General features: G+C 37.9%; 1 protein-coding gene across 12 annotated transcripts in view; it reads left to right on the forward strand.

Moving 5' to 3' along the window:
* The window catches only part of GRIP1 (glutamate receptor interacting protein 1), a 305895-nt gene that overhangs the window by 201677 nt on the left and 81641 nt on the right, over positions 1-22577 (forward strand). For 9 of the 12 annotated variants that reach the window (XM_026797175.2, XM_074539768.1, XM_074539767.1 and 6 more), the window contains exon 2: positions 1620-1700. The exons of the other annotated variants lie outside the window; for them this stretch is intronic. In XM_026797175.2, coding sequence (XP_026652976.2) covers positions 1620-1700 — 81 coding nt within the window. The remainder of the gene's footprint in view (positions 1-1619; positions 1701-22577) is intronic. 12 annotated transcript variants of the gene reach the window in all.

A 22577-nucleotide genomic window follows, 5' to 3' on the forward strand; every position in this document is an offset into this window, starting at 1 on the left:
GAATTATGTACCTAGATCCATGTTAATATTTTTTCCATGCTTCTCTATTTCCTGTAGTTAGCAGCTTTATTTTCTTGGTGTTTGTACTAGCGTGTAACATAATCAAGCCTGTTAGTCTTCCACTTGTAACATTGTAGTCCTAAAACAATTGCAGTTCATTTTACTGTAGAAAACACAATTATATTGGCTGTTGTGCTATTTTACCAACACATGTTCTTCACTAGTTGCTGCATTTTCATCAAGGTTCATGGCTATAAATAATTATTTTGCCTTTCCCTTTTTTTTCCTTTTTTACTAATTCAAGTTTTTTGTTATTGCAACTGCCTAACAGTAGCAGACTTCATTACAGAAGTTCTGGTTCTAAAGGATAACCAACTCTTTCAGTCACTTCTTTGAGACCTGATTTTAAATTAAATTATGCTGACCAAACCCTTATCTCACTGGTATAAAAATGGACTGCTGTCTTTGATGCAAGTTTCCAAAGCAGTTTGAGACCTCGCCAGATGTAAAGAGTGCAATCAGCAAAGAAGGATTATACTGTCAAGAGTGTCAGCTGAAAAGATGGTCCTCCAGAAAAAGTTTATATGGTTCTGTTTGATCTGAGGATGCTATAACAGATAATGTAGTCTTTGATTCCTCTACTCATTGATCAGTATTTAAGCATGTATTCATGCACATGCTATAAATGCATCAGTCATTTGCAATCTGAAGCAAAATATGCAAACAGAAAGATTTGTGACACTTCAAAGTCTTTGAGCACTCAATTATGGGAGGGCAAGGCAGAAGCCTTATTTCTTCTGAGTCCTTTCTTTTGATTGAAATGATAAAATGCATATACTGTTTCTTCTTTTATTCATATTTCTTTCCTGCACTTACAGCTTGTCCTTTTCAAAGCTACAATATAGTTGATTTTTATTTCCTTACCATCGTTCTTCTCTTAAGAGGGATGCAGAAGTGACTCACTTTGTGCCTAATGCTGTCTCTAATTGGTGACTCATCTGCTCATCCCACCATTAGTGCTCTTTTATGCACTGAAGTTGATCAGTACATGTTCCACATAGCTTCCTATTTAGACACAGACAGGTACAGGGCTGTTCTTGAGGCGCAAATGTGCCTGGCCTGTTTGGCAACAGCTTTCTGATGTTTTCTCCAATCAATTGTTACAAAGGAAAAGGAATCACCCACTGACAGATCCTAAAGGAAAAGGAGTGCATCTTCCCAGCCAGAATATTCAAAAGCTCCTAGAAGCCTTTTACTCCTGAGCAGGGACAGTGCCTCTGTCATTCAAGTCTTTGACACACGAAGTTTCTAAACATGAGAAAAGGGCAATTTCTATCAGTATGTTAAACCTGAAAAAGCCTTTGTATACAGGCCTGTCATCAATGTGTTACCTCCAATCTGAATTTTAGCATATCCTTTTCAGCTCTCCTATTCAGAACCTTTGTCATCAAGTCTAAACATGACGCTGAGCATTGAATCAGCATTTAGAAATACCCATCCTCCTCTGGCTCACAGCATCTCTTCTGATCTGCTCTGCTAGTTCATACAGTACCTGGATAAAAAAATGTTGGTTTTATTATATTTAACAGTAACTGTAGGTGTTGCTTGTTTCTGTTTAGATGAGAGTCCTTACACAAAATCTGCAAACCAGGCAAAGGCACCTGATGGAGCACTGTCTGTGAGGAGACAGAGTATTCCAGGTAAGATTTGCTTCGCTTTTTGTAACACCTAACTTGGTTTTGATCAGCAAGGTAATACTAATCAAAATTCAGCTAGTTATAAAAAGCAAATGTATTGCAGTTGCTATTGAGCAACTTTAAAAGGCAAGAGAGCTGTAAGAAGTTTCCACAGTTAGGTTGCCTCAAGCTTTTGCTGTGAAGAACATCCCCGTATCTCTGTCTTTCACAGCGGATTTGAGACACTGAGCACAACCACCTTTTCATCAGAGGCTCATATATTTTCAGGGCCTCTGAAATCTGCTCTTTGCTATCTGGTTTCAATAATAGAGGGAGATTGACTCATAATTTCCACTACTCATCAGCCAGGCTCAGAAGTCTAACAGAGAAACACTCTGCCAGAGTTCTTGTCTTCATGTGATTTTCTGCCATGTGCAGAATCACTTGTCCATCCTTGTCTTTTGTGTCATTGCATCACACCTAGCTGGACCATTAGATCAGTGGTTAGTTAAAATAAGTGATCTTTCATCTTGTGTCTCTTTTAATTCCTTCAGATAAGTCTGATGTACATCCAAGTTTGACATACAATCTAAAGGGATTTTCACCTCAAGTAATATTTTAGAGACCTTTTAATGAAAACAAATGAACGCTGACCAAGGGTGCACTCAGGTGGAATTATTGATGTTGCTGTTCTCACCTCAAGCACAGTAACCTCTGACTCGAAGGGAAGATGCATTGCAATAAAAATCAGAGCTGTGAGGTCCTGTCACCCACCCTGTTATGGTTAATATTGCCTGTGCTAAGTGGCTTTATTATTGAACAAAGACACACAACCCACAGAGAGTCTGTGGATGGGGGATGGAGCTCAGACCTTTGCCACTGCTAGGCTGAGATTTCATCCCAACAGCTATAGGGAGCAGCTAAAGCACATTTGTGGATGGTTTTTGTGCATGTTTCTATGTGTGAGAGAGAGCACGCTGCCTTATTTAGTACTGCTTATAATGAACATTCATGTTCATTCTTGAAAACACCATAGTGATTTAAAAATTGTTATTTTTATGGTAGAATCGTGAAGATCATAACCATTGTGAAAAGACACAAGTACAGCATCCAATGTGCAGTTATTCTTCTAAGAAAATATTTAATTATACAAACATCAAACAGGTCTTTTTTTATCCAAGTCAATATAAATCAATATTCATTGTTCTTCAGAGTGAATGATGACCTCTATAGGGTACTTTTCAGGTAATGCTGTAGCTCATAGGTCAGTAATATTTATGGCCTTGAAAGTATTCAACCTTTTGGGTTTTTTTGCTGTGATCTTAGTAGTTATAATTTATAGTGTCATTAGTAGTTATCATTTATAGTATCATTACTGTATTTATAAAACACTTAAGCTAAGGTCTGGGAACAGGCTGAAGTTTGTGGTTTCATATGACATTTTGAGAACTCATGACGATTTTCACTTGTGTTCTTTAAAAAGAAAGTTTGATGAAAATGTACTGGTACAATTTTTCTTCAGAGCATCTGATAAGATTAGGAATTTCAGGTGTTGAGTAATAGTCATCCTGACTAATGACCATTTATTTTGATTTTTTTACGGTTTTGATGCACATTCTGGAGTTTTTGAGAGCATTGCAGATAAATTTTTACTTTGTGCTCTGCATAAGTCACAGTTTATTCAGAGAGATAATACAAGTGTTCAGTGAGAAGTGCTTTGCTGTATTTCAGGTGTTCTGAAAACAGCTGATCTACACTTGTGTATATTCTTCAGCTCTTAATATAGTGATGACATTATCTGAATTACTTATTCCATCTCTAGACTTTAGGAGCCCCAAAGGATAAACGAGATTGAGCTGGTTGGATATTTTTAAAAATTGTAATTAAAATTCTTCATGCCTTAGCAAATTCTCATTGTAACATAATGAATGTTGTGGGTTTACATACACAAAAGGTGTTGCAAAACTAAGCATTACTTTGAGAATTAACTTGAACATTTAGGAGTTGACTGAAGTTTCTGAAAATAACCTATAAACATTTATATCACTTGACACCATGTTTTGTATGTGAGATAGCACCTTGTAAATAGTTTCTATTCTCACTTATGTGTGAGCCTTTTATTCACATTATGGATTAGCCTTGGCAGAGGTGCAGAAGCACCCCAGCTAGCCAGCTTCGTTTGGCAATAGGAAGTTCGCTATTAACTAGTAGCATTAATTAGTACAAGACCAGACACAGAACAGCTGCTTTTACTCGGGAGCAGGATCACCCTTCTGATGTTATGTAGGTCCGCTCCAAATTGCTTTTGAATTGGAAGGTGTGGTGCAGTGAACCCAGTAAATTCTGCTGGACCTGGATGGGAACATGTCAGCTGGAGTTACTGTCAGTAATCCTCACATGGAGATCTTATCCTGTATGGAAAGCATTCATTTCTGTTCCCCCAGATGGTATGCCTGATAACACATCACATTTCTGAACTGCTAGTTTTTCAAGCTTGAAGCAAGGGAGTACCTTTGACAGTACAGCTGTCTATTCCACTTGATGCTCTGTCATTCCTGAGACATGGACAGCAGATGTTCTATTCCCAAGGAATGCTCTGCCTATTGAATTAGCCAAGGGAAAACTTGTGGGTTTTAGCAAGGTAATTTATTGTATGCAGAGTTTTGCACAGGTTTGAGCTGTCTGTGAAAAAAATACTAGTGAAGATACACAGGATGTGAGATCTAAGTCTTCCAGCTTGGTAATGGGATCGTGGCATCTCCCTGTGTTTGGTGAAAGTTCCTTCTCATGACATTTGAATTCACTTTAAAGGATTTCACTGCTCCATCCTTTTGGCAACTATCAAAAAAGCAAGCTTTTGTTGCTGCGAGGCCTGACACTACTATACCAGCTGCAAAGCTCTAGAGTTTTGGGTTTTATCCTTCCATGTGAAACTGTATTGAAAGAGCAGTATTGATGAGCACTGACTGAGTGCACAGAGAAGTAATGTAATTCTGTAGAGGTTACATGGAGCTCAGGCTTGGTTTATTTTACAGGGAAAAATGTTGAAATAATAATTTTATAATTAAAGTCAAATGAGCACATACTGTGAGATCAGTGCACTGAGTTTAATTTCTTTCATCCCCAGAAGGAAGGAATGGATTAAGCATCTCCCTGGAGCAGAACCTGCTTATTTGAGATGCAGAATGCATAATTCATGTGATGAGACTACATGTCATATTTACCATGCCTTCACATGGTGCAAAATCAACAAGCAACAGATCCTTTCAAAGGGATTTACAGAATTGCTGAAATAATAGTTAATTCAAATTATATGTGTTAATGTAATGCAGTTTGAAACATGGACTTTATTTTACATATGTGTAGGTGTTTAGTTACAGTTATATATACATGATTGTTTGAAATGTTACTTAGTTTAACAGTCAGATTTTCTTAACTTAAAAGTAAGGCTGAGGTAATGCTAGCATGAGAAGCAGCTTGCAGTCAGAAACAAACAGATTTTCCCCTCTAAATATTTAAATTTAGACTGTCAAGCAGAGCATAATGAACCCTTATTGCTACTGTGTCCTTACAGAAGCCAAGGGAGTCAGTGTGTTGTGCCCCCCTGAAGAAACTGTTAGCAGTAGTGTTAAGGCACATCAATGAAAACACTGTGTTTCAGAAGCCATGGGTTAGACCCTTCCCTCACAATCATAGATGCAGTTAAAAACAACTGTGATTTAAAATGAAGGTATTTGATAGCCAGCCTCCTGAGTCCCTAGGTTTAGATGGACTTAGTTCCCTTGAGTTCTGGGCTGAGGCTTCCTGGTTTGCTGAGGCTGTGCCCAGGCAGTGCCCGGTCAAGGGCAGGGTGAGCCAAAGGTGCCATTCCTGGGATTGCTTATTCCTGCAGGAGCTTTAAAAAGGACATCAGCTATTCCTGTGGCACTGATACAACGTCAGGAGCTGATGGCACATTTAAAGAGGCACTTTGAAGTCAAGGAGACCTTAACATTTACTCCAAGATAAGCATGTTCCTGTGCTGTCCTGAATATGGACAGGCTGAATAGCTGTTCCCATGATTTCAAAACTAAAATTCAATGTCCTCTTATCTGTTTTAACAATGTGGGTAAATCAGTCAACAGTAATGATGTGCAAACTGTTGACTTTATACATCTATTTCTTTGTTTTCAGTTCACTTACTGAAAACTGGGGGCATGGAGGGGAATGAAGCAACCTGACACAAGGATAAAAATTATTGTTTTGTGAAGTGAGAATAAGACACCATACATTTAAGACTGATTAAAATATTTCGTAGAATCTGCAACAAAAGTTTAATTTTGCTTTTAGTCCATATTTTTTATTGAGTCTTAAAACTTACCATTATTTAAAAAATTAGTTAAAAACACCACATTATTTTGAGGTGAAATGTGTCAGCTTCTCAGTGTTTCATTTTTGGGAAAAGTGAATTTCTGCTCAATCTATTTGGCATAAAATTAAAAAAAAATCCATACTTATTCCTTCTTCTGTCTACTAACCTAGACATGTGCACTGTCTCAGACTTCTGACTGTAAAGTCTTGTTGCCTGAAGTAGTCAAGGGCTCAGAAGAACTATAGTGTGAACTAAACACTGGGAGAGCTGTTTGAATCATCTGTGAATTCAGAGATTTTGTTTGGCTTGGGACGATTGCCGTTGTGAGCTGTCTCTTTCCTAAGTAAATTCTTGTTCAAGAAACAGGCACCAAATAACAAAGAGCAGAGAAAATGTTTCCTCAAAGAGGAGTTTTCCTCTTGTCTGGGCCAGAAGAATAGCACAGCTGCCTGCCTTCTGTCCTGCTCCACACACCCAGCAGAAGGCCCTTGGAGTCTTGTCCTCACCGTGTTGTCCAAGCCACGGTTGTTTCACCTCCAAGGTAACCCTTGTGCTCCAGCTCTGCCTGCCACTGGGACCCCCAGGAGCCTTCCCAGGTCTCATTCCAGCCACCTCCTACTCCACAGTGACTGCAGGCAAATTATCTGCATTTATGGTGTGAGTGCATGCTAAGCCTTGCGGAGACAAGCAGAAAATTACCAAACCTAGATGTCATAGATCATTCTTTTGAGGTTTTCTCCACCAACAGGAGCCTCTTTTTCTCTCTAACCCATTTTTGTATTATTATTTGTCATTTTTAAGTTTTGTACCTGGCTGCAGGGAGGTTCTAACAGGTCAGTTATTAAAATAGGTCACTGGGCTCTGAAGGAAAATTGTGAAGACTTTAAAGTCTGAAATTAAAGCGACTAGATTTTTCAGTTCCTTTGTGCATGTGTAAATACTGCACTTTCTTTCCACACTACCTGGCTCTTTGAAGCGTGCTGTAATACAGGTTTTGTATTTCAGTACAGTGTTTGATCTCAAAAACAAGGGTAGCCATCAAACTGGAGGGAAAACAGAGTGAATGTAAAGCCCTGAGCACATTCTCTGCAGTGGCTCAAGATCTGGAATTGCAGTTAGTAGATGGTTTGCAGCCTTGTTTGGGGGGAGCTTGGTAACAGGATTTTAATGCAAAAACAAAATGTTAAACAAACATAATTTTAGGGTAGGCTGAATTTTGAACTGCTTAACTAGAAGGGAGCACATGCAAATCAAAGAAGCTTAAAATGCCTTGAAAAGATAATATTTACAGAGCTGATACTAAAAAAGTAATTGCTGTATGATGTAGTGTCCTCAGTAATTGCTTAGGACACAAAATATTCCTAAGAGAAGCTATGAAATACTAAATTATTGTAATAAAACCAATAGTTAACATCCTGGGAATTTTCTGGCTCTGAAATATTTAAATACACAATGTAAATGTCGTTAGAAAGCAGTAAGGCAGTTTTCATCCTGTCCTTGGCTCTGAACACATAGAGGAGCTGTTTACAAAATACAGAGGTATGCCTTTTTTTCCCCTCCCTGGCCCACAACCTGCTGAGCAGCAAATGCTCACAATTCTGTCTCAAGCTGCATCAAATCTGGCTTTCCTGAGGGGTTTGTTTACTACCCACAACCAATGAACTCAAATGTAGGTCAGGTGGAAGCTGAAGAATTTTAAAGGCCCTTTTTCTTTCTTCACTATGATTCTTGGGCTTTTGTAACATCTGGGAATGTCTGTTTAAATGAAAATACTATCAGAAAATTACTATCAGAAAGCAAGCAGAGGTTGTGAAAAAATAAGAAAGTAATTGAATTTATAATATATATCTGTATATGTGTGTATATATATATATATATATGTGAACAAAAATTCCAGAATCCAGTCTAAATTAAAGCCAGAACATGTGATCCAGTTATGATGTCATTGAGTTGCCAATATAGAATTGTATTAACTGAATTTAAGATCATGTGTGCTGTGCCTCAAATTAAATAAGGGAAAGTTCAGTACTGCATAGATGGAGTGCATTAATTTTCTGTTGCAAGATAATATCAGAAAACAGTGAGAAATCTGGAAAGTAAGATGGGAGAGATAAAAGGGTTTCTAAAAAAAATCCACATTGATTGAAAAAAAAATTAGACTTCTGAAGTGATCCTGACATCTAAGCTCCATTAAGTGAAAGTGCTCAGGAGGGAGATGGCTCCCAGGTTATTCCTGTAGCTCAGCTCTTACCATCTGCACCAGGTTCCCGGTGACAGACAGATGTGACAGATGATGCATCCCTCTGGGTACGTGTTTACCTGTGTGCAAACACAGCTCCAGAGCCAGTTTTGTTTTCCTTGGTGGTTAATATGGCATTGGCAAGACAGTGAGTGTTCAAAAGCAGCTGTTCTCATGCCACAGTTAACTCGGTCCAATTCCTTCAGGCTCCTCTGCTGAGTAAAACTGCAGAAGATTTAAATGATCCTGTTATTTTTTGACAGAGTGCTCCTAACATCAGCAGGCCCCCTTGCATCATTTGCTGTAGTGCAGCCACCCTCTCAAACAATGTTGGCTGACATGTGCAGTCCTCAGTCATTTTTTTCATCCTTGTCAAAAGAAACCCGCCTTGGCTTTAACTTCAGCTTCTCACAGATTTCAGAAGCACTCTGCTGTCACAGATGCAGCACTGTGTTACCTAATCCTTCATCCCCTATCAAAATGTGAAATAGTCTTCATTGGCCAACTGGTTTTGCAGAGTAAGAGCATGATTTGCCTGAGAAAACCTGTGAAAATCATCCCCAACCTTTTTCATAGTTCTCATGGTGAGAAAAAAGAATTCATCACAGAAGACTTGAACAAAAAACATACGTCAGTAAAAGCTGGGTTAGGAAATTCAAGTATGTGTCTACAAAAGCACTTTTTCCCCTCAATTTGCATTTTTCTCATAGTCACTTACTTTTACTATGTACTTTTAAAAATCAGCACAAAATGCCACTGAAGAGATTTTAAGCATTTAGAAATCCATTAGCTGTAACCTCTGCAGTCACAGTTATTATGGTAACGATCGTGGGTGATTTCCGAGCAGAAGCAAGAGTTCTGACCTGTGAAATGCAGATCACAGCCTAGTAAGCTTTTCTGCACTTGAGGTGTTTATTATATCTGCAAAGTCATTTGCTGATTTTCATGTTTGATGAGAGGCTCCAGTTGCTGTATCATTTACAGGCTTCCCTGTGTGTTTGTTTAACCTGCTGGAGGTTTACCAAATGGTCTGTGAAGCAGCTGCAGAGCTATATGTCTTTTCCTTCCCACTGACATTGAAAATTTTGCAATTTGCTTTCACATGTTTATTACTGAAGATTTCTTTCTTGTCCTTCCTCCTTTTCATCAAAATAACTTTGTTGGAAGGACTTCATGTTTCATACACAGATAAACAGGAAGAAAATCTGTCTCTTGTAGAAAATTACCAAAGGTCACTGCGTTCTTACGTAATTGAGGTTGCTGATGATTTATTTATACATATTCTTTACAGGTCTGCTACATGCTGGTGTTTTTCACTACTGAAAAAGGATTAGAATAGAGAACAGTCTCATTTGACTCCTTTTACCATGAAGGAGAAAATGTATTAAGGGCAATACTCTACACAAGGAATGTGCGCTTTTTCAAATATCCAACTGATTCAAGGTCTGAAAATTTACCTGACTTGAAATGATTTTTGATATTCACACAGCCAGGAGCAGGTTTTGATGCTGATGGTACCAAACACCTTCATTCATGTGTATTTGAATTTAATTGCATATAGTTTTGCTAACCTTTAGCCTTTAAGAGTAAAATGTATTAATTTATTGCAGCTGCATTTTTTTCCAGAAAAATCAGTTTAGCTATATGTTGTATAGGATGATATACTATACAGCATCTATAACATCATTAAAAAAACTGCCCCAGCAGGTTAGCTGTTGCATACACATTTAGGGGCAGAATGGGCAGTTCTGAGTGAATTGTTGTGCAAATGTGCTTGCAGTGTGCACATGTGCATGTACTCCTCTGTGCTGGTTTGAAGCCTGAGTCCCGAGTGCCTTCCTTCCAGTCACTGGGATACCACAGGATTTTTCAATGGAGCTTGGAACCTGAAAATAGGCTGGGAAGCATCAGTGCATCTCATGAGCTTGGGGGTCCCATCTTCCAGGACAGTTGTTTTCCTGCACAATTCTGGCATGCTCTCTAAGCTCCACAAACGGAAATTGCCCTTGTGATGGTTGGTTTGGCTCATTTTTATCAAAGTGTTGATGATGTCTGTTGAGAAATTTATTCTCCTTTAAAGGTTTCAGTTTGAAGAGGAGGCAGGGTATAGTGAACATGTGAGGAGAGGGGAAAAAGGAAAAGAAGAAAGATGGTCAAGACTAGATTTGAAATAGGAGCATGGAGACAGTCTCTGAAAGAGACACTGGACTAGCTGGGTGAGCCTGGGAAGGGGGAGGAAAACCATATACTCTTGAAAGGTCATGGAAGGAGGTGCCAAGCAGAAGGAGATTTGTAACCCTGGGGTTGTGCAACTGATGGTGATCCCTTCCTGGCTGAACATAAAACTTGCCAATCCAAACAATCACTGCTGTCTACAAGAAGTTGTAAAACTTTGTGAAACCAGACTGACTGTCCCTTGTGGAATACACAACCTAGTGCAGCTACTAGAGGTTCTTCTGGGTAACAGAGAAGCTAAAATACAGTATTAATCTCTTGAAGAATGACTGCATTTTCATGGGATAGCGCAGCTGGGATTTCTTGGGGCAAGAAAAGGGGGTATCTTCAGAAAAACTGATAGTACATGAGGAGAAAATTCACGAGGAAAGCCAGGTTTGCCAGTCTGTTCAGAAGTAAGGAGAGGTATTAAAATTGTTTTCAGGCAATATATTTTTCTCTGAGTGGAAATCTATGTAAACATTCTTCTCTATATTGCTTTCAGTCCAGTATTGGAGGAAAAATGTGTATTCAACAGCAAAAATAATTTCTGCATCATTATGTTGAGATACTCATGGATCCAGTATCTCTAAGAGGAAGAGCAAGCAGTAAATCTGTGTATTCAAACTGTGTCAGTGCATTCAGGAGACTGAGTAATCTAATTGCCAAGAGTTTCATATGTAAATATTGAAAAGACTGAGGAGCATTGTACTCTCTAATGTGGCACTACTGGATGTCAAGGAACTGTGGCAGGACCACACTGGGCAAAGCAGGCTGGCTCTCATGCTGTCCCTAAACCTCCTTCTTTCCAAGATGGAGCAGGATTAGATGGAGTGTTTTTGATCTGACTCATGAGAGCATTGCTTTATTTCAAAAGTCTTGTTGCACGAAACTGTAGACAGAAGCATATGACTGGCAAACAAAATCCAGGCTTGTTCCTTTAAGGTCTGAGAAGTTTGCTCATCTGAGAAGTTTGGGATAATTTTTTAATCATTTGCCTGCTTGAGTCTTTTAGCATTTAATTTTTTTATCTTATAGATAATTAACTTGATGTTTTTAATGTTCCTAATATAATTTCTAATACCTCTTTAAAGGACTTAATGCATGATTTCCATCTGTTCAGAGGTTTTTTAATATCTCTTTCAATTTCTTCAGTGATTATCATTTCAGGGCATGAAAATAGTAAGGAAATAATATACCATCTACAAAGATAACACCAAAATATGCTACCCCAGATCTGGATAGTAGTTTGCCTCTTCTTTTCAACTGTATCAGTGCATCAAAGCTGTTCATTCTCACTCTGCAGCCTGATTTATACACAAAAATCTTAAATTTTTTTTTGTTGCTATAAAATTCTGTGTCCATTTTGCCCATGTGAAATGGCTCAAAGTATTTTTTATGGAGGATGGAGAAAAGGTTTCTTTGCTTGTTTGCCTTATAGCATTTTCATGCTTTCTATTCATTTCTTACAATCAAAAGAGGAAAAGAGATTCTGGTGCTCGTGTGTCTTCCACATCACATCCGTGGTACGTGGGGCAGACAGAGATGTAATGGCATGCCTCATAGTGTAGAATAAAAGAAGTGGTTTGGTTAATGCAGGATATGGAAGACCAGAAGTTTATGACGACATCAGTGCAAACTAGCTTTTGGTTCCTTGCTATTTAAAAGTGCAGTGGTAAGAACAAAGGTCTTGTCTGTTCGAGTTTCGATGCATTTATTGTGAATTTCTGGGGCCAAAAGAGGTATTTGTGTCTGTCTTAACTAAACATACAGCTTCCTGAAATTTATTTGAATCTCAACTTGTATTTGAATTATACTTTAGAAGGACATTCAATCTATTTATGGTTGCCAGTGATGCAAAATGCATCACAACCCTTTGTGGTTAGACTCACTGCATTTATTTTTAGTTTGAGTATGCGCAGGTTCAGCTTCACCTCATTTGTAAGAAAGAGTTGTTTTTCATCAAAATTCACCTCATCCTTTATAGGCACTTCGCTCTGAAATCACTATTTAATCTTCCCTTTGTTAAAGTAATCAAGTTGTGTTTCAGGCAGCGTTCCTCCCTGGAATTTTCCTTTAACTATTGTGAAAACTCTTTCATGACTTTCCTGTCCTCTCTTTTGTTACTAATAATCTTGGGGAATTGTGTCAAAAGAAGGAGAAAGAGCATCTGAGTGACAGTCACTACTCCACTAACAGAAAGATGTACTAAGTACTGCTCTGTTAAGCTGTCTTCTTTACACAGTCATGGTTTCTATTAATTATTCTGGCCAGTGAGAGGTTTGATTACCTGGGAGGGTTCCCAAATAACTTTTTGGCAACTTTAATTTTGTAATTAATTTACTGGGCACCTGTTGGGGTTTTTTATATATAGGTGCACACATCCATTCACATCTTTTACATTGGTAGAACAAGGTACTTATACAAGTTTGTCGGTGATATGCAGGCTAGGAGGATGCAGATAGTCCTTTTTTATTTGTTTATTATCCTTGTCCAAATTGCAGTTTTCTGTGTCACTTTATGTCTGTGTAGCTTGGGAAATCCACTGATGTTATGTGAATAAACACATAAAGAAGGCTCTTCAGTAAAGTCTCCCTTATTACCAAGCTGAGAAGAGAACAAGAAAGCAAAACAAGCAGTATTTTAATAGGGGAAAATAGCAACAAGGAGCAGCAAGACTGAAGTCAGGAGATTTCATTGCTCTTATTCACAGAAAATATTGGTAGAAGGACACTGTGAATATCAATCCAAGCAGGAACAAATGTCAGTCTTCAATGCTAATTGATTTTATTGGTGGAGTAAAACGAGCCCAGCTTCATAGTTAAATGTGAGACAAGATTCTGCCAAGACCTTCCTCCTATATTAGATGACACTGTGGCCCTGAGTTCTTGTTGGATAAATGATATAGAAAATGAGCACTGACCTTTGAGATACTAAAGACACCATGTCGTAGACAAATGAGACGTGTTAGAGCTGAATTTTAGATATCACTGCCAAATGATGAGTGATCATGCCTGATAACACAATGTGACTCTTGAACCCCAAAATGTTGCTTCTGTAGAGGAAAGTGAGAAGTAAAAATTGATAGAGGTCATACAGGAAAATCATGCCATTATGCCAAGACTGCAACAAAACGGACCAAATCTATAAAGAATAAAAATGCTACAGTACAGTTAATAATTTCTAAATAACTTGTATTTAACATATTCACATCGGACTAAAAGTGTTCTCTTTCAGAAAGATTTCAGATTTATTTCTGAAATTGAAAGTTTAGCAAATATATTTGAAAGTCATTACAAATTTTTAGCTACAAACCCAGATACCTAGTAAGGAACTTTAGCAATTTTATGATAAGGATTGTATGTAACTGATGAAGTCATTAAAAGCCAAGAGCTTTTTCCTTAGCCACTAACCAAAGGTAATGGTGCAATAGAGAGCATATACTGGGTGGGAATGTCCAATCTCAAAGCTTGACTTACTTAAACACCACAGAAAATAACAGGAAAGCTGTTTAAGTCAGTCCAGTTTAAGTGCTAGCCAGTGAGGATGATAGCTGGATATGATTATAATGTATGGTAAGATGTGCTTTCCATGGCCTGTGTTAAGAGTATGGGGGAAATTGAAGTATTTTTGACAAGCTGAAAATACATTTTTTAGTCCCAGTTTTCTCTGTGTATAAAATTGGAGTAGAGACTAGAACGTTTTATTTGTTGATCCACTGCAAATTGTAATATATCTACTACCCTATAAAATTATCATTGACCAGTAGTCAAAACATGGGAATGAGAAGATATCAAGGCATCATCTTGTATTTTTCTAATGCATATATACTTCAAATTAAGCATTTTAAACTCAAATCCATGCCAAACAGTCTTACGAGATTGTAGCAGCTAACATTAGGCTCATTATCTCTATTTCCATCATAAGCTCTGGGTCTTCACTAAGGACAATATTGGGAGTGTACCAACCTGTTCCAACCACTGTTAAATCAAGAAGGGAAAGAAAAACTGGAGCAAAGGCTTTCTTACATACATTTTGTAAGACCACAGGGAGCAGAAGTTTGTTTATTTCAAAAACATCACATATTGATTGATGTAGAGAAGAAAAAAATTTCAGAATGCACTTGTTTGTGTAACTTAGCAAAGTTTTATATGAACCTGGAGCCATATGAAATGTAAAAGTTCCATAACTTTTTCTCTAGGCCTGATTAGCAAATTTTACTCTCAATGGTAGTGGAAGATCTCTGTGCTGAAGCCTCTGTGTTGAGAAAGGCCTGCTAAGTTCATTAAGTGATTTTTGTACATTTAAAATAATTTAGAATTTAAATACTTTCTTTAAAAATGCTAGTAGTATATCCTTTAAAAGCAGAGGAGAAAAAAAACAGAGACAAACCCATCTTGTGAATTGTTTGCATGGAGTCAGCAACCTGAAGAAATGCTCTCACGCTGCAGTTTCGTTCTGTTTCAGCATAGCCTTTATTAAGAGTCAGCTCTTTATCACAGGCAATCTTACTTTAAAGGAAGTATTTTCAACAAGCATGCTCTTTGAGTTGTGTTAGCAGTTTCCTCATCTGCATCCTTATTGAGATTCTGTACATTGCACTGTGCTTGGAATGAAAGATGTCATTGAAGGTAGTACTATTTAGCTGAGTCTTTATCTGTTTCAGTGTATTTGAAGATTTTAGCTATTTCTTCAATCCATATAAACATTTTCCTGTCTGTTTTAAACTGTTGGTCACTGAAAGAAGAGAAGGACCTTGCAATACACCCAACAGACAAGATGTGTTTTTGAAGTAGAGGTGAACCAGAATATACAGTTAGGAGGTCTTAATGTTTTTCAAGTGGAAGGTGAGATGTAATCTTTGTTCGTTTTCACCCAAAGTTTCTGGAGAGTAAATGTTGAAAGAAAAGCCAAAAAACTTTCCTGTGAAACTTACGTCATATTTTGGACAGAGGAAAGTCTTCTTTCTACATGTATAATAATGAGGCTGCTCTGGAATAATATAAGCCTCTTTTGTTGATGTTACATTCAGATTTTTACAAAAACCTGCAAACACCTCCTTGAAGTGACCTGAAGATGTGAAATGTTCCTGTTGTCTCACAGGCTACTGTGTGCAATATCACTATGTGCTAATATGATGCCATCTCAGTTTCTGTGCTAATTTAATGGAATACGGTGACAATTTAGATGAAAAAAAAAGAAATCACATAGGTAGATTCTTGCAGCTGGGTATTTTACTGTTTCGCTGCAGTGATTTGTTCAGCAAGCTTGACTATCTAATAAGCTAGTTCATGCAAATGAAGGCATCTATCTTCATCCCTCTTTGCCATTAGTTCATTATGCATACATTAAACTTCAGAGAATAAGCACAGAGATTGATTAGAGAGTTCCGGAGCACAGGTTAGCAGCCTAGAAATGCCTGAGTTATTCCTTTTCTTTTTTTCCCCTTTTCCCCCCCCATGCTGGCACACTTACTTTACAGGAATAGTAAATTCTTGAGGATCTTACCTGCTTATTGATGTCTAAAGTCATCACTATTTCTGTGATTTGGTAAATTTTAATATGAGCCAGTAACTTATTCTGCAGTTCTTTAACCCTCCTTTTCCATTGGCTTTAACTGTATTTTTTTCTTCATCTTGAATATTGAGCAAGTTAATAATCTTTTTGACACAGGCACTTTTTTTTTCCCTCTAAAAATCTAGTAAAAAACCAGTGCATCCTGTTTGTTAGGTTGCATATTAAATTGCCCCCTAAGCCATCCTTGTAACTTTGGTTTTACATCAGACTGAAGTATGCAAAAAGAATGAGTCATTGACAGATCACTTTTTAAACCATTTGTAGCAATGCATTCATCCAGCCTGATTTTGAACTCCCATCTTCCAGAGATCAGCATTTCTGGGCTGGGGTTTTCCACAAAGGTGAGGAGTAAGCAAACCGTAAAGAGATCAGTGGTCACTGAGCACAAAGGACAAAAGGTAAAATGTGTGGGAAGCATTCACTCGCATTTTCCATTTTTCTCATCCATATCTCATTTTCTCAAGGATAGCCTGATCTTCTAGAGAGACTTTGATAAACCCTTTTGTCATGCTGAGTCTCCTTCAATACTACCAAGTAGACAGAGAGGGTGTGCATATAATTCAGGTGTATTTGTTCTGCAGTCATTTACATATATGACCCCTAAAAACTGAAACATTTGTTCCTTAATCTGTGTACTTCAAAAAGTTATGCAGTCCCATTCCTCCAAATTTCAAATATTTGAAAATTCACTACCCACTGTTTGAATACATGAATGATAGTTTTTCTAAGCAGGAGTGACACCATTACTATATCCTTTTCTTATCCTAAGTGATTTGGTTTGCCATGACACTAATGATCTAGCTCCATGCCATAAAAAGGAAAACCACTTGTGTTAACTAATATATTACATTATACAGCAACTGTAGATCATAAAAGGCAATGCAAGATATGCCAGGAAAAATAAATGACAGCTCAAATGGAGAAATGTGATTCAATGACACTATTGCTAAGATTTAACTGGTAGCAACAGGATGTTAAAACATTGTGGCAAACCATGTCTTAAATAGCAAAACCTAAGCAGTTCAGACAGTTCTTAATCTAAAAGGAAAAAAAGATTAGGAGGTGATTTGATTGGAGGTCACAGTTCTGCATCGAAGGGATATCCTGAATGTAATAATGGTACTATGAGATCTTTGTCTCAAAGGTTTGTCTGCTCCCAAATCAGATAGACATTATCTACACATGTAGCAGAGTTTTCATCACTTTCAAAGCCACTCTGGATATCTTTCTAAAAGGTAATCTATAGGTGGAGATACCACCATATCAAGTTTCTTTGCTTGTCTCACTCAGGTGATGAGGGCGAGAATTGTTTTCAGTGGTTCTTTCCTGCTTTGAAATGCACAAATGCAATCAGTCCTGTAATCAATCCAGCCTGATCCATTTTGGTAACTGTAGAAAGCAGAGAAACTGCAACTGTTAGGCTGTGTTTTGTGAGTAGTGACACATCAGTGTAAAGAAGCACAAATTATCAAGAGTTTTCTTGGTGTTAATTTCTCATTAAAAAGAAATTAAGAGGAAGTTGGAGGTGAATTCATCAGAATTATGGGAAGAAGTTTATAAATCTAAATTAGTGTCTAAGTTCTGTGCTGTTCTGCACAGTAGGGTTTCTGCTAGAGAAGGAGGGTTAATGAAGCCTCCATCCCATTCAGACAGAAATGTAGAAAAGACTAATGTCATGGGGCTCTGTCCTTTCTTCATCGCTACTGTCAACAGAGACAAGCAGAGGAGATCAGGGTCACACTGCTGATGCACAAGCCATTCTTGAGTTTAAGATTTTGTTGCTTATGGTGTGATCAAAACTTTCGAAAGGAGATACTTGTTTCATGTGGGAGATACAAGTTTGAGATTACTATGGGTATAAACTTCAGCTTGGAAGTACTTTCTGCTACCCATTCCACACTGGAGCTAGCAATGATACACTGTGGAAGCATGGAAGGTTGAGCTCTGGAACGCCTTGCAGTATCTGCTGAAGAAGAGAAGGTTGAGACCATCAAGTCCTTCATCACTGTGCTCATTTTTACCTTCCAATGTCTTTGTTAAATAAAGCTCCACCTTGACAGTTTAGTGAGCTGCTCTGGACCCACCAGATGTTCAGGAATTTGACTGCCATCATAGATAATGAGGAAGGAAAAAAATGCTTAAACATTCTGAAACATTGCAAGTGCCTCAAGGTGGAACTGGTCCTCATCTGAAGATAAGGAAGTTGATGGTTGCAGATTTTCAAGTGATCAATGGATAGAATAGATACATGTAGGTTTTCTCTAAAAGAGAACCATTGATGAAAACACTAGAACTTCCCAGCTATCTTAAGGAATAAATGTACTTTCACTACACTGCACCATTGAGCAAGTTGTAGTTTCCACTGCATCTTTATTCCAACCCTACAACAAGGTGGTATATCAGGGATAATTTTTCTTTTTGTAGGTAATAATACAAGAAAAAGTTTTTTGTTGTGATTGAACTAAATCTGGATATTCTTACTGTAATATATTAAAGTATTCATATTTACTGAAGCTAAAAGTTTTAATGTTTTATAATTTTTAAAAATAGTTTTTCCTCCAGTTAAATTCCTCTGCTTCGGGATTATTATTAGGGAATGATTGTGTTTAGCCTGATTTTTCCAATCGTTGATGTATAACAAAAAAAAAGTACAGAGAGAAGAATTCAGAAGTGTTCACTGACAAAAATTCCTAATAGAGTCAGCTCTTAGAAGAATCAGATGCCATCATCTGTATAAGGATAACTCAAGTTGATCTCTTTGCACAATATCTGTCAAATTAATGTCGTGAATGATTTTAGGCTGATAGTACTTGGAATGCACTATTGTGCAATTCAGTTGTGAATACAAGGAAAAAATCCCAACAAAAGAAAAAAAACATGCAAGCAGGGCTATCCAGAGGGCCAAAAATCCTGTTGCTCCCTGACCAGCATTTGTCTGGCTTGAAAAAGCATCTAGACATGTGGCCATCTATCTCTTGTTTTAGTTTGCTTATCTGCCACAGTTAGCCTGGAGAAACCTCTCTGCTTCTTACACAGCTGCTGCCATGGAGCACTTTTTCCTCTAAGTTAAAAGCAGCTTTTTTTTTTTTGCACCCTCATGTGAAGCCATCCTTTGTAATTTGACTTTACAGAGATCATCCTTGTCTTTTCTGTGTGAAGCTTCTTTAACTTGAAAACTGATTTTACACCATGCCACACTTATTTTCATTTTCTAGCAAATGTTCTTCACTACTCCTGTCTAGGACAGGATTCAGATGCAAACAGGATGTTGTGCTTTGAGTATTTGCCATTGGCAGCATGGCTGTGCTGCTGCTGGAGAAGCACTGGGGGCTGCACTGTAGGCTGTGGGATGCAAATGCTAAGACCTGGGAAGGTAATAATGGTTTATGCCAGTCATTGTTCACTCCTGAAATGTAATTAGTGAAGTTACTGGAGTGTGCGTTGATAATGGTGTCATATGTGTTTTTTTCAGTACTCTTCTGTTAGGAAATTCAGGTGAGGTACTTTCATTAAGAATTAAGAGCCTCCTTTTTTTGTCTGCAGCTGGTTTTCTAGTGGTTATTTGATTTTCAGGCTTGGGATACTTGTATTAAATTCTGATATCTAAGTTAGAAACAGAATTTAAAATATAATGCTTCCATTTGTGGTTAAATTGGAGACCTCCTTTGCTGAATGCCTCAGTTGAGATTTAGAGAGTGTTAGCTGCCAATGATTCTGCGAATATGAAAAATGTACCCAAAACCAAATAGCACAAGAGCTAATCTCATTTTAGACAGGCAGCCAATGAACCCAGGTGTGAACTATGCTGCTGTGTCCTGCAGGCCTGGTGTTTTCAGTGAATTATGTGATCATGTCCTGTATATCACTGCTTGTGATGGATCATAAAATACCCTTATTTCCTTTTCTGTGTCATGCCTAGGCTAGGCAGACTTTTTCTAGTCTATAAGCACTGGTGGAAGGAATTTGAATTTTAGGTAATATTTTTGCCATGGCAAAGGCATCTTGTAGATGCTCTTATAGCTAAAAAAAATTATACATATATATATATATATATATATATATAGATATAGATATATATAGATATATAAAAGGGAGACCATCTAATGCCTTGTACACAACCAGAGCAGGTGTCAGTGTAAACTGAATCTCTTTTAGACAGTTTTTTGGAAGTGTCTTAGCCTTGCCTATCTCCTTTGCTTTCACTGAAAATGGCCCACATTTCACCTGTACATTTTTACAGATTAACCTGGCTGCTGACCCACGGCAGCCTGCATTGGCAATGTTTTAAATTTGCAGTGTTGTTGGTAAGTGCAGTGTGTTGTGCCTTGTAGATGTGCTCTGCTGCACCTTGTACCATTTTGTCTTCCACTGTGGGTGCCTTGCTTCTGAACTGGGCCTGGTTTGGGGATTGTCCCTCAACAGGATGGAGAGGAGGCCACAGGGCAGGTTGTGACCAACTTCATGTCCTCAGACTCTCCTCAGTGATGTGGTTTTGTTTGTTTTTGATAGAAATTTTGATGGTTTAGAAGTTAGTGACAGCCAGTCAGGAAAAGGGCAACAAGGAATGGACTGTTCATCATCTCTTGACATGCTTCTTGTCACACTTAGAGAAATACACATACCCACAGGACTTGAAACACTGAGTAAATGTGATGTCTTCACTATAACAAACTGCTATCTGTTTCCAAAGAATTGACTTTATCTTTATGTGATTTCTTATTAAGCTAGGAAGTACCTACTGGGATGTAAAACAAAATGTTTTTTCTCTGCAGAATTTCTGCTGACATACAAGGGAAAGTCCATTCCAGGACAGCATTCACTATATTTTCAGCAAACTTACTAATTGCTTACTTTTTAATTATATATGGTTTTGGTAGGAAAATGTCAAGAACAGCAAGTTTGGGGTTTTTTACTTTTATGTTCAGTTCCATTTATACAGCTGTTCCAGCTGCACTTAACAAACTTATTCACTAGGTGGAAAACAGAAGCAAGCACTTGACCTGATTGTGTAGATTTTAGACATTTTTTGGGGTTTTAAAATGAAATTTTCACAGAAGGGCCTCAATATCTGAAATAAAGGCAAATATTTTGAACTTTTCTTTAATATGTACATTAAGATATAAAATTGTAGTAATTTAGAAAATAAATTATAATAATTTTGAGTAAGAGTTCTCTCAGCTTTCAAATATTTTTCTGCAAAAAAAATCTCTTCTATCATTTAGTATTGTTTTATTTTTGAAGAAGTGAATATACTCCAGGTTCATAAGTCTCATGAGAACTTATTTTCCATGCTGTTTATTTATTGAAAGATATTATTTATACACACCAAAGAGTAGAAAAGGACAAGAAGACTGCTCATGTATAAAATACTGGAAGCTTTACTATGTTTCTATTATTATTGAAGAAAAATTGGTCATGGTGTTTCTTCAGTTTTACCTACCTGCAAATTGTTCCATGTATTCACTCTCTCACAGAAAGATTTACCCAGGCTAGAATTTGAGCATCAGCTTTATCTTTGAAGCTTTCTTATGCTACATTGAGAATTCCCGTAGTCCTCCAGTCTCCAGGGCAGATCACAGTGCTAATGCATCAGCTGACCCAGCTGCAAGTCAGGCACACACAGTCAGGATATTGCAGCAGCAAGCCTGAGAGAAGCATCTGAAACAGCAACTGAGAAAACACCACAAATGTAATGTTTCTGTGGAATTCAGCTGCTGTGTATGCTCCTGCTTACAGAACTGGAGATCTAAAGGAAGCTCTTTGGAGCAGAAAGCATTCTTTTCATTCTTACGTCTGCTTGTGTGTCTGTTTTTGCTCCCCTCGCTGAGCCATTTCCATGATGCAGTGGGATTCCTGAGCCCCCTGCCAGAGGCAGGTGGGTGCCAAGAAAGCTGTGGAGTGGCTGGTGCAGCATGGACAGGCATGTACCCAGGATTGTCCTTGCAACAGCAGGAAACGATGGAAGTGCTAAGGCAGTCCCAAGATGCCCCCTCCATAGGCTGAGGGAAGGCAAGTCCAAGTGTGAATTCATAAGAAGTCTGGAAATAACTTCTTTGCTTTCCCTTCAGATGCTGACTATGCTAATATTATTACCCATGTGGGAGTACATGTAGGAAAGAACAGACTCCAGAGACTTCTAACTAATTAGGAGCTTGCTGGTTGGCATAAGTAATGAATTACGACTGAGGTGATACATGAAGTAGTTTGATTTTTTACCCTTAAATTGTAACACAGCATTGCCTTGACTAGGAAACAGACTGACCTTGCATTAGTTGGGGAATAGCATGTACAGATGTGGTTGTGTGTTGGATTGGAAATGAACTCCCAGGGTTGTTCTGATATTGAGCATTTCAATAATATTCCAACGGGGATTAGTCTGTAATAATAATGCCAAAGCAATGCAGATGAGTAAGCATGTCATATATAGCATTATAAGATCAGTAATCATGTGTGATTTAAGAAAGCAAAGATGAAAAACAGAATGATGAGGGTATCAAGTGGGCCTGGTTCAGATCACTTG

The sequence above is a fragment of the Zonotrichia albicollis genome, chromosome 4 (genome assembly GCF_047830755.1).
Source record: "Zonotrichia albicollis isolate bZonAlb1 chromosome 4, bZonAlb1.hap1, whole genome shotgun sequence".
NCBI lineage: Eukaryota > Metazoa > Chordata > Aves > Passeriformes > Passerellidae > Zonotrichia > Zonotrichia albicollis.